General features: G+C 43.6%; 3 protein-coding genes across 6 annotated transcripts; 2 read left to right on the forward strand and 1 right to left on the reverse strand.

Moving 5' to 3' along the window:
• The first annotated feature begins 88 nt into the window (after positions 1–88).
• On the forward strand, positions 89–3,295 carry Gon7 (GON7 subunit of KEOPS complex). 2 transcript variants are annotated; one of them, XM_038337390.1, is made up of 3 exons: positions 89–348; positions 1,361–1,391; positions 1,539–1,802. In XM_038337390.1, exons 1-3 carry the CDS (start codon positions 144–146, stop codon positions 1,594–1,596), a joined length of 294 nt encoding a protein of 97 aa, XP_038193318.1. In that variant the 5' UTR covers positions 89–143; the 3' UTR covers positions 1,597–1,802. The 2 variants fall into 2 exon arrangements, with proteins under 2 accessions (XP_038193318.1, XP_038193317.1); XM_038337389.1 differs by lacking the exons at positions 1,361–1,391; positions 1,539–1,802 and adding an exon at positions 3,108–3,295.
• Positions 212–15,671, forward strand: Moap1 (modulator of apoptosis 1). 2 transcript variants are annotated; one of them, XM_038337386.2, is made up of 2 exons: positions 212–348; positions 13,973–15,671. In XM_038337386.2, exon 2 carries the CDS (start codon positions 14,075–14,077, stop codon positions 15,125–15,127), a length of 1,053 nt encoding a protein of 350 aa, XP_038193314.1. In that variant the 5' UTR covers positions 212–348; positions 13,973–14,074; the 3' UTR covers positions 15,128–15,671. The 2 variants fall into 2 exon arrangements, with proteins under 2 accessions (XP_038193314.1, XP_038193313.1); XM_038337385.2 differs by lacking the exon at positions 212–348 and adding an exon at positions 13,663–13,837.
• On the reverse strand, positions 11,929–13,721 carry Tmem251 (transmembrane protein 251). Of its 2 annotated transcripts, none has more exons than XM_038337388.1 (2): positions 13,594–13,721; positions 11,929–12,732 (listed from the first exon to the last, which is right to left on the reverse strand). In XM_038337388.1, exon 2 carries the CDS (start codon positions 12,714–12,716, stop codon positions 12,321–12,323), a length of 396 nt encoding a protein of 131 aa, XP_038193316.1. In that variant the 5' UTR covers positions 12,717–12,732; positions 13,594–13,721; the 3' UTR covers positions 11,929–12,320. The 2 variants fall into 2 exon arrangements, with proteins under 2 accessions (XP_038193316.1, XP_038193315.1); XM_038337387.1 differs by lacking the exon at positions 13,594–13,721 and adding an exon at positions 13,161–13,587.
• Positions 15,672–16,435: the final 764 nt, after the last annotated feature.

The raw sequence follows: 16,435 nt of genomic DNA on the forward strand, positions 1-16,435 counted from the left end.
TGGAAGAAAATGGGCGGGGCGGCTCGCCGGAAATCGGAAGTCATTCCTTTTGCCCGCCTCTCCCTCCCGCCCCGGCCGCGGGGTGGGCTTCCGCTTCCGGGTGGCGAGTCTCTGTGGCGCGCTGTTGAAGCTAAGTGGTCGCCATGGAGCTGACGGGCGAGTACGTCGGGTGTGACGGGGAGCCCCGGCGACTGCGAGTATCCTGTGAGGCGTCGGGGGACGCGAACCCTCTCCAGAGCCTGTCGGCGGGTGTGGCCCGGATGAAGGAGCTGGTAGCCGAGTTCTTCGGGCCCCTCGTGGAGCGGGACGCACCGGGCGCGACAGTGGATCCGGAGGACGCTGTGGATGGTGAGCGCGGGGGCGGGGCGCCGGGGGTGTCTGGTGTGGGCAGCCTGTGTGAAGGGCAGCCTCGAGAGAGCGAGTCTAGGGAGGAAGAGGGATCGGGGATCGCTGCCCTCTTTGTCTAGTCTTTCTGTCCCTCGTCCTTATGACTTTTCATTCATCACCAAAAACAAAACAACAACAATAGAAAAAAAACGTGGCGAGCATTGAGCTAGGGACTAGACGACGAACTGAGTCCTCTCGACGCCTCTGCTCCTGGGGGGCGCAAAGGGTTGAGATAGGCAGACCTCGTGGGAGAGTGGAACGTGTGGCGGGCGGTAACTGTTGCTAGCTGGAAGGAAGATCTAAAGAGAGGGACGTTGGAGCTGAGTGTTGAAAGGCAAAAAGGAGGTTTATCTGGTGTGAAATTAGAAACATGTTTGACAGAATGGGAACAGTTTCATAGGGTCGAGACCGACTTTGTTGTAGGGAGTCTTGATCCTCAGAAGGCCCTTTCTCGTGGCTGTTTTGGAAGGAGAAAGTGGTTCTGGTTTTGCTTTTTGGTATTTTGTTTTGTCTTTTCGAGACAGGGTTTCTCTGTAGCTTTGGAGCCTGTCCTGGAACTCACTCTGTATATCAGGCTGGCCTCGAACTCACAGAGATCCGCCTGCCTCTGCCGAGTGCTGGGATTTAAAGGCATATGCCACAAGCGCGTGGTGCTTTTTTGTATTTTTAAATTAATTGATGGTTTCATACTTGTAATGCATTGTGGTCATTTTCTCCTTCCATGACAGCTGTTCATCCTTTGCTTGAACCCCTTCTCAACAGGGCCCCCCCTCATCCTTTCTTTCCTGCCTTTCTTTTGTTGCCATTCACGAGGTTTATTTGTATGAGATTGGGTGGGTGGGTGTTTATTTCCGGGAGCCTGGGCAACTCGCGGTGACTACACCACTGAGGAAAATGTCGACTCCTCCCCCAGCAACTATTAACTGCCAAAAACTGGAGGGGGGGCGCGCTCATAAGCCTCTTTCCCTTCCAGGATCGAATGTTGAGGTTGCCATCTTGTGCAGGTAACTACAGCTGCTGCCCTTATGTATGGGCCATGTCATGTCCAAAAGAATGTTTCACCACAGCCCTTCCCTTCCTCTGGCTCCTACTTTAACCACCACCCCCCTACTGTTGTAGAAATTAACTATTTCAGATTTTTGTTTTTTCAGAGATGGGTATTTTGCCTGCCGTGTATGTATGTCTGAACACCACTTCTCTGTTTTCTAAGGCCAGAAGAAGGCATCAGAGCCGAGCAGGCAGTGGTCTTAACCACTGATTTCTCCAGCCCCAACTTTGTTAATAGAAAAAATATTTTGTAGTCACTATGTACCCATGGTTGTCCTTGGAACTATTAGACCTGCTGACTTTGAATTTGCAGAGATCTGACCACCTCTGCCTCAGCAGTGCTAAAATTAAAGAAATGTGCCACTATACCTGAGCTTTGTTAAATTTATTTTTAATCTTGATCAACAAAATAGATATTTTATTACCCTGAGCTAAGGAGTCAGCTCTTCTACAGAGGAGGTTAAACTGTACTTTTCTTTGTAATATGGATATTGGCTGTCATTGAAAAGAACAATAAAAGCGGGGCAGTGGTGGTGGTGCACACCTTTAATCCCAATGCTCTGGAAGCAGAGACAGGTGGATCTCTGTGAGTTTGAGGCCAGCCTGGTCTACAGAACAGAGTGAGTTCTAGGACAGCCAAGGCTACACAGAGAAACCTGTCTCCAAAAAAAAAAAAAAATCAATAAAAAGTATTAGGGTTCTCTAAAGGAGCAAAACATATATGTATGTATATGTGTGTGTGTATGTGTGTGTGCCTTTGCAGCCTGTGGTCTGAGTAGTCCAGCAATGGCTATCTCCTGACAGAAAAGCCAAAGATCAAGGATCCAGTTAATGTTCAGTCCATGAGACTGGATGTCTCAACAGTCCTAATCTGGTATACAATCCCAGGGAAGCTCTGAGAACTGCCAGTTTTCAGTCTGTGTTGGAATCCAGAAGAAGCAGGCAGGTTCTAACACTAGCAAGGGGAACAGAGTGAAGGCAAGCGGGCAAATAACAAAGGCTTCCTTCTTCCTTATGCTTTCACATGGGTTGCCACCAGAAGGTGTGGGCCAGTTTAGGGTGAGTCTCTAACCTCAGATAATCCAAGAAAAATTCCTCAGATGGGTCAAGCTGCTTGGGTTTCTGTTAATTTCAGATGTAGTCAAGTTGACAACCAAGATTAGCCATCACCTAGGATGTGAAGAGATTAGAGGCCATTATTGGTAGAAGTGTAAAATTTTGTATCCACCTTAGAGTTCCTCAAAAACTTAAACATAGTATCCCATAGTTACACCACTAGTCCTCCACAGTTAACTGGAAATATATTTATACCAAAACTCAATACACTGATTATAGCAGCACTGTTGATTAATAGCTATAAAATGGAAATAATACAAATGCCTAGCACCAGAGTAAAACAAGCATTCTTTTAATTGTGTGTATGTGGGTAGCCTGTGACATGTATAGATCCTCTCCTCTGCCTTCCGTGGGTCCCAGTGATTGAACTCAGGTCACCAAACTTGCACTGTATTTACTTTACCTGCTGAGCCATCCACTGGCTTCTGCAATTTAGAAAATGTGAGGTATGCATGGTTTTTAGTCTCCAAAGGGAAATGGGCTCATATCACTTTACCTATCTGTATTTCTTTCAATCACTAAACATAATGTCACACAGCAAACATTTATTTTAAAAGGTGATGATGAAGATGATGCAGAAGATGAAAATAACAGTGGTAGCAGAACTAACTCAGATGGACCATCTGCAAAACGACCTAAACCAACATCTTAGCAATAGCTTTTATGAAATTAAGACTGCTAATAAATTGAGTGAGATGTTGTACACTTGTAATCCCAGCTTCTTCAGAGGCTGAGGTGGAGGATCCAAAGTCAAGACCTTGCTTCAAATAAAAATAGATCAAGACATCAGAGCACTACTATTTCCTGATCATCATGTGCTAGTACTTGCAGAAGACCTGTGGTCTAGTTGGGGAACTCATTTATTTTCTTTCTTTGGGTAAAGTTTGTAACAAAGAAAACTTCCTGTTTCTAACAAAGAAAAGTACAATAAATGTTTGGAATGAAGCCTTTTTTTCTCATTCAAAAATACAATGGAACCATTCATAATGGATAAAATTTAAATTGACAATTTTTTAGATTTGTGTTCTCCTTTAAAATGAGCATTGAGGCCAGGTGGTGGTGGCGCACACCTTTAATTCCAGCACTCACTCAGGAGGCAGAGGGAGGCGAATCTCTGAGTTAGAGGCCAGATTGGTCTGTGGAACGAGTTCCAGGACAGCCAGAGGTACACATTGAAGCCCTGTCTTGAAAAAAACAAACAAGCAAACAAATAAATGATAAAAAAAATAAAATAAAATAACCTTTGAATCACCGGGTGGTGATGGGCTTGCCTTTAATTCCAGCACTCCAGAGGCAGAGGCAGGTGGGATCTCCAAGTTCTAGGACAGCCTCGCCTGGTCTGCAGAACAGTTCTAGGACCGCCAAGGCTATACAGAGAAAACTGTTTTGAAAAACAAAACAAAACAAAAAAATCATTAAATCTAATGGTGTGTGTCCGCGTCTTTTAGCTTTTATAAAAACTGCTTGGTGGTGGTGGTGGCGCATGCCTTTAATCCCAGAACTTGGGAGGCAGAGACAGGCAGATAGATCTCTGTGAGTTGGAGGCTAGCCTGGTCACAGAATGAGTTCCAGGACTTACACAGAGAAACATTGTCTCGAAAAACCAAACCAAACCAAACAAACAAAAACCTCTGCTTATCATGGTCCTAGACAATTATATTGGAAAGAATTGATGAGAGCAGTATAATATTGTGTGTGTATGTATACATCTATACAAGAATAAAAATGAGGCCTAAGTCAATAAAATTCATTGATTGCAACTTAGCTATTTCCTGTAGGCATATTATTTTAGTGAAAAAGGAGCTGTTGAATAGTTTTAAAATATAAATTCCTAAAACACATTGTATGTATTTTTTTCCTATCTATCATTGGAACCAGAGTAGACTTTTAAATTTACAGTGCATCTTTCCTAATTTTGACAATTGAAATGCAACAAATACCTAATGAAATTAGAATAATTCTTTTGGGGGGGTTGACTAAACTTTGTACCATAGGTCCTCATACTTTTTTTTTTTTTACTTTATTTTTATGTGCATTGGTGTGTAGGTATCAGATCCCCTGAAACTGGAGTTACAGACAGTTGTAAGCTGTCATGTGGGTGCTGGGAATAGAACCTGGGTCCTCTAGAAGAGCAGCCAGTGCTCTTAACCGCTGAGCCATCTCTCCAGCCCCTAGAATAATTGTTTTAGTTATAATATATCTATTTTGTTTTGAGATTGGGTCTTGCTATGTATGTAGCTAGTCTGACCTGGAATTCACTACATAGTCCAGCTGGCTTTGAACTTGCTATATCTTACTTCTAAATGTTGGGGATCACAGGTTTGCACAGTCATACCTGGCTTTTTGTTGTTTTCTTCAAACAAGGTTTTGACATGTAGTGAAGTTTGATCTAGAACTCCCTGAATGTAACACAGCCTGTTCTCAAACCTGTGATCTTCCTGTGTCTATGTCTTAGGTGCTGGAATTATAGACATATTCTGGGCCTCATAGAATCTTAGACGTAACAAATCAAAATGGCTTATTACTTCAGAGATTAATTAAATCTCAGAGTAGTTATTTGCCTTAGGTTACAGAGCCAGTGATTGTTTTCTGCCAGTTTACATGTGTAACTTTTGAGGCTCGGTAGTAGAGTGTTTGTCTAGCATGCACAAGGCACCAGGTTTGCACCCGTAACTCAAAATAAAAATGAAAATTGTCTTTAGGGATGGGAATGTGGTTCTGTGGTAGAACATTTTATCTTTTTTTTTTTTTTTTTATTCAGGCTCTCACTATGTATCCTGGTTAGCTGGAACTTGTTCCTTAGATCATGCTGGCCTCAAACTCAAGACCATCTGCCTGCCTCTGCCTCCTGAGTGTTGCGTGCTAACATGCACAGCTGCAAATTACGTTTTAATACCTGAAATTAGACTTGATGTTACTAAGGACACTCACTTTACACACTTTACATTTTAAAAATGTTTTTCCTGGAGCATGGACATTCCACTAAGCACTCTAAGGTAATTTCAACTAGGAAAATTACTAATGGCCAGAGATTCTTACTTGTTTAATGATGTTTCTAATATTCAAATATCTCTAGATTTTCATAATCCTTTAAATAAAAAAACTTGCCCGTATATAATTTAAAATAGTATATTTTAAATACTTTAAATTAAGGGAGCTGAAGAGGTGATTCAGCAGTTAAGAGCACTGGCTGCTCTTACAAAAGACCTGGGTTCAGTTCCCAGCACTCATATAGTGGCTCTCAGCCCTCTGTAACTCCAATCCTTGGGACCTGACATCATCATATGGTACACAGATGAACGTGCAGTTTTAAAAAAAAAAAAAGATAGTTTAAAGTGATAGCTCAACTTGCTCCTAAAATGTTTATATTTCCTTCTTTGTTTAGTAAAGACATTTCAATATAGTATTTGTGCTTATATAGTGTTTTGAGGTTCTGAGTTGTAGGTTTGATGGATCTTTTATTTTTATATTTTCTGGTTTTTCAAGACAGGATTTCACTATGTAGCACTAGCTGTCCTGGAATTCTCTGTAGATTGGACTGGCCTCAGACTTGGAGATCCCATCTGCCTCTGCCTCCCAAGTGCTGGGATTAAAGATATACACCTTGTGTATTTAATTTGTTTTGAGAAGGCCTGTACCCCCTTTCCTATTACAACTTCTGTATAGGTTAGGAGAACTGGGTCAAGTACGAAGCAGGGTACCATCAAATAAAGAAGAATAGAGGTTCTAGGCTGATTATATATGCATAGGATTAACCTTGAGAACAGTCATTTTAAACCAGTGTGTTAACTTCCAAGTATAAAAATGCCATAAAAGCCGGGCGGTGGTGGCGCACGCCTTTAATCCCAGCACTCGGGAGACAGAGGCAGGCGGATCTTTGTGAGTTCGAGGCCAGCCTGGTCTACAAGAGCTAGTTCCGGGACAGGCTCTAGAAACTACAGGGAAACCCTGTCTCAAAAAAAAAAAAAAAAAAAAAAAAAAAAAAAAAAAAAAAAAAAAAAAAAAAAGTCATAAAAATACTGTAACTATTCTAGTTATCTGGTGACCTTTGGGATCAAAACTGCTTTATTTATTTAAAGTTGTGGTTCAGGAAACAGTGAATTCTAGAAATAAGCTGTTTAAACCTTAAAAAGTAGCAGCTCACATTGAGATATCAACAGGCTACTGGAGTATGGTTTTAAATAGAAATTTACTCCAGCCAGAATTTTGGTGGAGGTGGTAGTTGTTTATGAATGCTTTCTTGATCCACGGTACTGGAACACCAGGGACTGAAACTGTTATGTAGGTCTAAGAGCCCTTGGACTTTGTACATATTGGGTGGCTTAAGAAATTATACTTTTCATGACTGAAATTTATTGAGGACTATAGCCATCCACTCAATAAAAAAAAAAAAAACTTGTATATTTTTTTTACTCAACACTAATAAGGAAAATTCCAAGCCAACTGATATCACAAGAACTCAAAACAAAATTATATTGAGGGACAGTTTAAATGTTGACCTTGAAGAGAATATCACTAAATCCTGAGATCTGAAAGAGCTGGATTAACCTAGAACACCTGATAGATTAGGCCACACACAAGAGTAAATATTAGCTCTTGACTTTGCTCTCTAGGGAAAATGAATTAGATTGATTTTTACAGTATATATAACGAGACGTATACATTCATGAATACATACTGAGCACCTACTGTGTGCCAGTTACTATTGTAAGCATAGGGCTTATCACAATACATGACAAAAATCCAAGATTTTGAGGAAATGTACATATGATCGTGTGAGAATAGGTAAGTTCTGTAGGGAAAAGTTAAATTGGGAAGAATACTTTCTTTCAGTTAGGCAGTCAGAGAGATTCACTAAGGTGACATTTGAGCCACAGTTAGAAGATACAGAGCACTAAGGCCCTGGGTCGGAAATTTCTGAAATGTTCCAAAATCAAGAACTAGAGCCAGGCAAGGAAGCACATGTCTGTAATCCCAGCACTCTGGAGGCAGAGGCAGGAGGACCCTAAGTTTATGAGTTACATAGTATAATACTTTTGGAAAAGGAAAAGATGGTAGTGTGGCTGGAGCAGAATTGAGCAAAAAGAGTGGGGACTGGCTTGAAGGTATGGGGTGCTGAAGGACTTCTTTGAGATGGGGTTTATCTGTGGCCCTGGCTGTCCTGGAACTCTAGAACTGCCTGCCTCTCCCCGGGACTAAAATTAAGGGTGTGGCTACTACACCCAGCCTGAGAGGCAGGGTCTCGAACTTACTGCGTGGCTTAGGTTGTCCTTGAACTGGTCCTCTCTTCCCAAAGTGCTGGAACACAATCCCGGGGCTCTACTGGTACTAGACTTGAAAAACAGGTTTTGCGGGCTGACATTACAGCCTGGTTTCAGACAGGTTAAATTTCATGAGCCTTTTAGTAAATGTATAAAGTCTAGGCAGGCAGTGAAGTGAAACTGGGTGTAGTGATGCATGCACACAAGTGATCCCAGCAAGAGGATCAAATTCAAAACCATCCAAGGTAACCTAGGGAGAGTCCACTTCAGAAAGCAACAAGTAGGTGGTGGGGATTCAAGTAACTCTGGAGAAGGGTAGTTAAAACCACAAGTCTGGACGAAATGACAGGCTAAGAAGAGAGAACTGAAGCACACCAACATGTAGAGTTGGAGGAGATTCCCCAAAAGGATTCATCAAAGCAGCAGCAATCAGCTAAGAGGAAGAAGGAAAAACAGGAATTATCTAGAACTGAGCCACTCAGTATATGCAGCTGCTGACCACGTGTGGCTGCTCCTCTTGGCTCATGGCTCCTGAATGAGTAGGCAACTAAGGAACATCCATCAGAAACGATGGTGCTGACCTAAAAGCCAGCTGAAGAAAGTATGTCAAAGATGCAGTGTCAGAAACCTCAAAAAAGTAACTCTAGAATCAAGACCTGGTCGTTGGGTGCAGTGTTAATCACCAGTTTTGGCGGAATGGGAGGGAAAAGTCTGAGAGAAGCATTTTCAGAACAACCCAGAGAAGATTGAATATCAAGGAATGTAGGTAAATTTGCAGGTGACTCAAGTGAACTTAGTACAGACGATTTGCTGTTACTGTTCCAAAGATAAGCACAGCTCTAACTTGAATCTTCAGTGAATGCTACGTGAAAGCACCAAAGCACCGTGGACCAGTTTTCAACCCTAATGGGAGCATCTGAAAAGTATTGAAGACAAAATGACCTGAGGCCACCTCCATGGACCTTGAATTATTTGTGTGTGAGTTTTTCTCCCCCCCCCCACCTCTTTACAACAAAAGAAATTTTAATGCATGGTGATTTCCACCCACAGTCCAGAGTCATCTAGGACTTCATATGTGGGAGGATTTGTCACATGGTGGTGCATACTTGATGAAAGAATGAATAATGAAGTATCACAGTAAGTGTTTCTGCCAGGAATTTAGGGGCTGAAGATGCTAAGTCATTAGCACTGGGTACTTAAGAAAAGACTAACACTACCCATGCCATACAAACGTGTGTTTGTGTCACATGGGCAGTGAGGACTCATGGGAGCACTTTATATCATAACTCCACCAAAGACAAACTTTATTCCTTTTAAAGATTATAAAATAGAATCAGATTCTATACTTCGGGAGATATTTACTTTAAAACTAGAACATCTTTGGAGTCAAAAATGTATAATGGTGAACAAAATGCCATAGACGTTTCTGTAGTTACCTATTTCTGTGCCAGCATTTTTGGGGGGAAAAGGTATTTCATGAAAAACTGAATTGTGATTATTTCACTTCAAGGCAGGAGTGAAGATAAAATGATGATAGCACTGTTGGTAAAGTGCTCGCAGAATTGCTTGTTTGCAAGAATCCACATTTTTGTTTTCTGTTTTTTAAAGGGTGTGGGGGAGCCAGGCTGTGGTCCCAGTGGAGCCTGGGATAAGTCTTACTGGCTGGCCAGCCTAGCCACTTGGTGAGCTACAGGCCAGTGAGAGAGAGACCCTGTCTCCAAAAACCAAAGTAGACAGCACCAGAGAAAATACAGCCATGGTTGTCCTCTGCCCTCTACATTTACATTGTGGCATCCAGCCTCACGTATGTATACTCAGAGAGATGAGGAAATGTAATTTAAAGAACAGATTAACCTTGTAAGCTAAACATTAATAATTAACTACGTTTGGAAATACTATATTAATCCTACTTGAATGAGTATTTAAAATAATTTGCCTTAAAAATATTAAATATCAGCCAGGTGTTGTAGCACATGCCTTTAATTCCTGCAGAGGTCGGCAGCTGAGTTCACGGCCAGCCTGGTCTGCAGAGTGAGTTCCAGGGCTGCCAGAGCTATACAGAGAAACCCTGTCACAGATTTTTTTTAAAATATTACTTCAATACTAATTTTTCTGTAAGTACAGAGCTCGTATCTGAATCCAGATACCCTGGGTTCAAATCTTGGCTTTTCTGATTTTTGCTGTTGCTTTGAGACAGGATCTCACTATATAGACTAGACTCACAGAAATCCACCTGTGTCTGCCTCCCAAGTGCTAGATTATTAAAGGCATGTGCTACCATATACTACCTATGGCTCTTCCAATTAACATGGCTTTTGCAATTATTTGCCATGTCCATGGACAGGTTATTAATTCCTGCATGCTTCAGAGTCTTTTTGTAAAATGGCACTCGTGGCAATAGAACACCTGCCTCAGGAATGGAGTGAACATGCCTACTAACAGCTCACAAAAGATGCAACTGATTTGCAGAAATAGGTATGTCAAGCCGGGCAGTGTTGGCACACGCCTTTAATCCTAGCACATGGGAGGCAGAGGCAGGTGGATCTCTGTGAGTTCCAGGAAGGCTCCAAAAACTACAGAGAAACCCTGTCTCAAAAAAGAAAAGAAATAGGTATGTCAGACTGTTTCCTTGGAGCAAAAGATGTGTTATTTCAGTAGCTAATTTCTCTTGGTAGCCCTAGCTATCCTGGAACTCAGAGATTTGCCTGCCACTGCCTCCAAGTTCAAAGGCATGTGCCACTTCCTAAAGCTGGGTTTAGTGGCACATGCTTTTAATCCCAACACTTCTTGGAAGCAGAGACAGGTAGATCTCAGTGCCAGCCTGGTCTACCAAATGAGTTCCAGTACAGCCAGAGCAGTTACATAGAGAAACTCTAGTTTCAAGAGAAAGAGAGAAGAGAGATCATAAAGTAGATTCTGATGCTTTGATATAGTTTGGTCTGTCCTTCCCCCACCTCTCCCCACTCCCCCCTCCCCGACAGGGTTTCTCTGTAGTTTTTAAGCCTGTCCTGGAACTAGCTCTTGTAGACCAGGCTGGCCTATGCCACTAAGATTAAAGTTTGAGCCAGGCATAGTGTTGCATGCACACCTTCCCTTTAGCTGTTCCCGTCCGTCCCCCCTCACACACACAAAAGCTTACAGTTATATAAATTGAGAAAAACTTTCACTAATACCCATTTCCATTTTTGGTATGAGTCAGTAGGCAGTATACACAGAATAGTTGCCATTGTACAGAGCATGGGGTGAGAAACAGGTGTTGGGTGATGACCTGACTTATGGCAGGCTGCTTCTCTGCTTCCTGTTCCACATCTGCAAAGCATAGGTAATAAAGTGCTGCTATCTTACAGGGTTGCTGTAGCCTAAGAGTAAAGACCAAAGAGTCCACGGTTATTAATAGTGTGAAATGTTTTAGTATTGTCACCACTGCATACTCTGGTCTCACCCAGGAAGTCTCTTTAGTGACCAGACACAGATGTTCCAAGTGCAGAGATTATGTATAAGGATCATATCTTGATCCTTGGACTTTAAGGCCCAACCTTGTGTTAGAAAAGAATGAGAAAGATTATACCATGATAACCTTTCGCAGGGTTTGATGCAGACTGGACTAAATTTCCAAATTTTTTCTGTGTGTTATTTCTAGACTTTCAACCATTTAATCTGTTCAGTTCCTACGTAGTTTTTAAAAGATGAGTCATTTTGGTAGCCACCCCCACTCCGAAAAAAGAGAACAAATTCTGCGTATCCAAACAGCCCTCATGGCTGTGATTATAATCCATTGGTAAAAGTACAAAAGTCACCCGTTGGTGGTGGCACACAACTGTAATCCCAGCGCCTCTAGAGGCAGAGTTCCAGGCCAGCCTGGTCTACAGAGCAAGTTCCAGGACAGCCAGGGTTACACAGAGAAACCCTGTCTTCAAAAAGCAAACAAAAGAAGCATAAAAGGCTTGGGTTCTCTTTCTGTACCTCCTCTTCCCCTCCCCCCAAAAAAACCCAGTAATGTGGTAGCCATCACCTCAGTAATTTTAAACCCATCCCATTTAAGATGAAAGCAAGAAAGCAGTGAGCTCCAGCAGGATGAATTAGTGTCTTAGTCTGAAGAACTTTTAAGCAAGCCAAGTGAATGTATAAAATTTAAATTTTATGATCATGGCCAGACCCTTTTACACTTAACACAATGGAAATATTCATTGTTTTCCCCAACGGAAAAATTTCTGAATCATACTGTGTTGCACATAGACTAGAAATAAAAATTCGGGTACTTTTTCAAGTTTCTAAAGACTGCAAATAACAAGCCATTATTTCACTTTCAAAATCTGAAGTCAGCAACATGATTCTTTAGTAGTTTCTCGGGCTTAAAAAGTCATTATTATTCAGATAAAGTAGTCCTCTTGTCACATTTTTTAAGTCTCTGTTCCACCACAACTTCCTGAGATTGGTGAGGAAACTGCAGTCTGGAGATCAGCCTCCATGTAGTACCAGCAGCCTTGTAATCAGAAGTCCGTGTCTGCTTTAGGTGTCAATCAGTTGTAGCCTGCTGATCTGATTAGAAGCCTTGACGAATGCCTGGTGGCGATTGCAGAGAACTGCCAAGCATATGGGTATGATACAGTAGCCCACTGTTTTGGGATCAGCTCTTGTACAAGAATAAAGAAACAAAAACATCTGTAAGTATGGTATCAGAAAAATAACTGTCCACAACCAAAAGGGCAGGGAGAGTAACCGAGCTTTCAAGGAGTGCGTCCATGTGGTTCCTTCCAGAGGCTCCTCAGGGTGCTGCTGGATGTGTTCCAAAGCCAACCTGTTGTAAGTCTCATTGATTTCAAAAACATAGTAAAATGCTGCTGCACTTGCCAGCAAATACAGTCCCACTCCAATCCATCCCATCCGCTGACGGAAGTTCATCATTCTCCATGCTCTGTGCCTTCAATGTAAACACAGAAAAAACTACAGTTAGGGTCTAGTAATGTTGCCATGGCAACTTCCAGTGCACTTGATTTAAATTTGAGTTCTGAAAAGCACGAGCATATTTAAGATTTAATAGCTGTAAACAACTTACAGGTGGTTGTTTTATATAACAGTTGTGAGCACGTAAAAATATTGGTTTCAGTATATATTAAGTGCTGCTATATATGTGAGCCCCACAGAAGGAATGAATCATCGCATCTTGTTTGAATATACACAGTACATCTTTGTTTCAGATTATCTGGGTTATTTAGTTTCCGCACAGGACATGGCACTTGACAGTTGGAATGCTTTCTGACTTAACACTAATTCATACATCCACACTGGGTTCTACTCTTTAAGCCAATGTCGAAGCCCCGAAGTTAAGACAGTAACTCAAACACTTACAGTGGTCCCGAAAATCTTCCTGTTCCCCCAGCAAGCGTGCAAGAGTCACTCAGTTCTGAATAGTCAGGTGCCTTTGGCATTTCAGAACAAACCACCTTAAGAGAAAGCCTCTGGGTCGCACAGCTCAGAGAAGCTGAGCGCCACCGGCGGGAGCACGAGCTAGTAGTGATTAAGCTCAGCGTGACCACGGCTGGTCAGGTCACGCGGTGGCGGGCCCCATCGCCCTCGGGAGCCCCGGTCGGGGGCAGCCACCTGGAGATGCTCGGCCGCCCAGGTCTCGGTCTCGGGGCAGCCGGGCCCGCCCCCCGCCGCAAGCACTGCGGCGCCCGGGCTGAGCAGGCTGCGATAGACCTGGCCCGCAGAGCCCCGAACTGGGCACACGGCGAAGCGCCGGGCCAGCTTGACAGCCAAGCTGAGCAGTCCGGGTTCTCACCTTCCTGTCCTGAGTGGCCCGCCCGCTCGCAGTAGTCCCGGATGCCGCCGCAGTCAGAGCTTCCGTCTTGGGCCGGAAACGTGTGCCCGCCTCTCATGACGTCAGGCTGTCTAGACCGCACCGCCTCCTACCATCTCCGACAGAGGCGATTGTCTGTCCCTTGAGGTGGTTGCAGCAATCGATCCCCTGGCCTCAGCGGGCGAGGCGGGCTCCTGGCACCGGGTCTCGTCTGAAGCCCTCAAAGGTCAGACGCCTTCCCCGGGATCTGAGCAGCGCGTGTATATCGGCGGGTCTGCGGGCGCCGGAGGCGGGAGGGCGGAGGAGCCACTGCGGGAAGGCCCGAACACCGTTAACTTACATGGGTGTTCTGTCTTCTCAGGCTTCTGAACCTGGGCGAATTGAAGAGACAAGTGCGCACATCACTGTGAGTGGAGGCGGCGCTGCCGCCCGGAGCTAACTACGTCTTCAGTATTCTGGCACCATGACGCTGAGGCTCTTAGAAGACTGGTGCAGGGGGATGGATATGAGCCCTCGGAAAGCACTGTTGGTTGCCGGCATCCCTCTGACCTGCGGAGTGGCAGAAATCGAGGAGGCCTTGCAGGCTGGCCTGTCACCCTTGGGGGAACACAGACTGCTTGGGAGGATGTTCAGGAGGGATGAGAACAAGAATGTAGCCTTAGTAGGGCTTACGGTAGAGACTAGCAGTGCTCTGGTTCCCAAGGAGATACCTGGAAAAGGCGGTGTCTGGAGAGTGATCTTTAAGCCTCCTGATGTTGATAATGAGTTTTTATGCAAATTAAATGAGTTTTTAAAGGGAGAGGGCATGACGATGGGTGAACTCACCGGAGTTCTTGGGAACAGAAATGACCCTCTCAGCTTAGACCAGGGCATGATCCCTGTAATGCGAGCCCCCATGTTGGCACAGGCATTAGATGAGGCTCTTAAGCCTACCCTGCAGTATCTAAGGTACAAAAAGCTGAGTGTTTTCTCAGGCCGGGATCCTCCAGGACAAGGTGAAGAAGAATTTGAGTCTTGGATGTTTCATACTTCTCAGGTAATGAAAACATGGCAGGTGTCGGATGTAGAGAAAAGAAGGCGGTTGATAGAGAGCCTTAGAGGCCCAGCATTTGAAATTATTCGAGCCCTCAAGATAAACAATCCTTTCATTACAGTTGCAGAATGCCTGAAGACTCTTGAGACAATATTTGGGGTTATTGATAATCCTAGGTCACTGCAGGTCAAATACCTTACTACTTACCAGAAGACGGATGAAAAGCTGTCTGCCTATGTTCTAAGGCTGGAGCCTTTGTTACAGAAATTGGTACAGAAAGGAGTAATTGAGAAAGAAGTTATGAATCAGGCCCGTCTGGACCAGATTGTTGCTGGGGCAGTTCAGAAGACAGTCCGAAGAGAGCTTGGACTGCCAGAGGGTGGCCCAGCCCCAGGCTTACTGCAGTTACTGACGCTGATAAAAGACAAGGAGGCAGCAGAGGAGGAGGAGGAAGAAGAAGAGGACTTCTTTGAGCTGAATTAGAAGGGTATTTCACTTGACCCAAGACCAGCAAGGATGTCATGGGTAGACAATGGAGGAATTCATGTCAGGGATCAGCCCCTTCCCACCTTGTGCTGCCAAGTAACTAACCCTTTGTCGTGCTCACCCTAGTGATTGTCTCCCCAGTGTGTTACTGACATGGACTTGTTATTCTACACTGATAATTATTTCAATCAGAAGATCAGTCATTCTACTAGTGCAGTGTTCCAGGAGACCAAACAAAGTTCACTTGCATGCGTAATAGTCATATATGACAAGTTATCAGTTTTTAATAGTTTTTGAGTATTGTCACATTTCTGGTAAAGACCCTGAGCCAAGGCTGGCTACAATAGGGTTTCTTTTTTTTTTCCTTAATAAATCAGTTAGTCTGTGCAACCAAAAAGCAAAATTGAATGCTGAAGTTTAAGTCTGCAATAGCTGTCTTTAGGTCTGTGCTGTGTCTGACGTGTTGTCAAAGTATCTGGTTCTCAATGCCATTTTCTTGGTGTTATTAAATTGAATACATAAAGGAATGCTAATAATAAAATATAGTGTTTGATCTTTCTATACTTTGCGGTTCCAAAAATACTACATTTCCCTTGAGACAGGGTTTCCGCTTAGCCCTGCTTCTCCTGGAACTCACTCTGTAAACCAGGCTGGCCTCAAACTCATGTATCTGCCTCCCCAGTGTTGGGATTAAAGGTGTGTGCCACTACTACCTAGCTTGTTTTTTTCTGTTGTTTTTAAACAGGAACCAGACTGTACACAGATGGCAAGTAGTAGGTCCAGCTCCATCACTGCTGAATTTGGAGGGGAAAAGAAAAAATAAAGTTTTCTGTATTTTTCCAATCCTAAAAATCTTGTGAAATCACCTGTAGTCCCAGCACTTAACACCTAGGGAAGGAAAACTGACCATTGAAGGCCAGCCCAAACTAAATAGCGAGACCTTGTCTCCAAAGACAAATTTCTCTACCTGGGGAAACTCAGTTTGCACCTGGAAAAATGGACACATGCCCAAGATGGAACAAGTAGTCATAGGGCTGTCCTCTCTGTCACAGGGTTGGCGTTCTCTCCACTGTCCTTATGCATGCATGTTGGAGTGCAATAGAGTACTCCGGGTTCCCTTAGGTTCTCCCACTGCAGAATGCCCTGTGGACTCTTGAAAGCTGTGACTCCACCTTGTTTGTGTGGTAGTTTAGGACATAGCAGGCACTGTCCTATAGGTTACTCACTTGTCTCAGTTGTGAGAAACTGAGACCCTGAGCTGAGGAAGTAAACAGCAGGATAATCCCTGGCCCGAAGGTTTATTCA

This window comes from Arvicola amphibius, chromosome 7 (genome assembly GCF_903992535.2).
Source record: "Arvicola amphibius chromosome 7, mArvAmp1.2, whole genome shotgun sequence".
Lineage (NCBI taxonomy): Eukaryota > Metazoa > Chordata > Mammalia > Rodentia > Cricetidae > Arvicola > Arvicola amphibius.

What these genes read in the sequence shown, in the direction of transcription:
- Gon7 (XM_038337389.1), top strand. Translation starts at nt 144, where the DNA reads ATGGAGCTGACGGGCGAGTACGTCGGGTGTGACGGGGAGCCCCGGCGA. An exon ending in TCCGGAGGACGCTGTGGATG is followed by an intron (nt 349 to 3,107) that starts GTGAGCGCGGGG and finishes TTATTTTAAAAG; the next exon opens with GTGATGATGAAGATGATGCA.
- Tmem251 (XM_038337387.1), bottom strand. Translation starts at nt 13,240, where the DNA reads ATGCCAAAGGCACCTGACTATTCAGAACTGAGTGACTCTTGCACGCTT. An exon ending in GGAAGATTTTCGGGACCACT is followed by an intron (nt 12,733 to 13,160) that starts GTAAGTGTTTGA and finishes TTTACATTGAAG; the next exon opens with GCACAGAGCATGGAGAATGA.
- Moap1 (XM_038337386.2), top strand. Translation starts at nt 14,075, where the DNA reads ATGACGCTGAGGCTCTTAGAAGACTGGTGCAGGGGGATGGATATGAGC.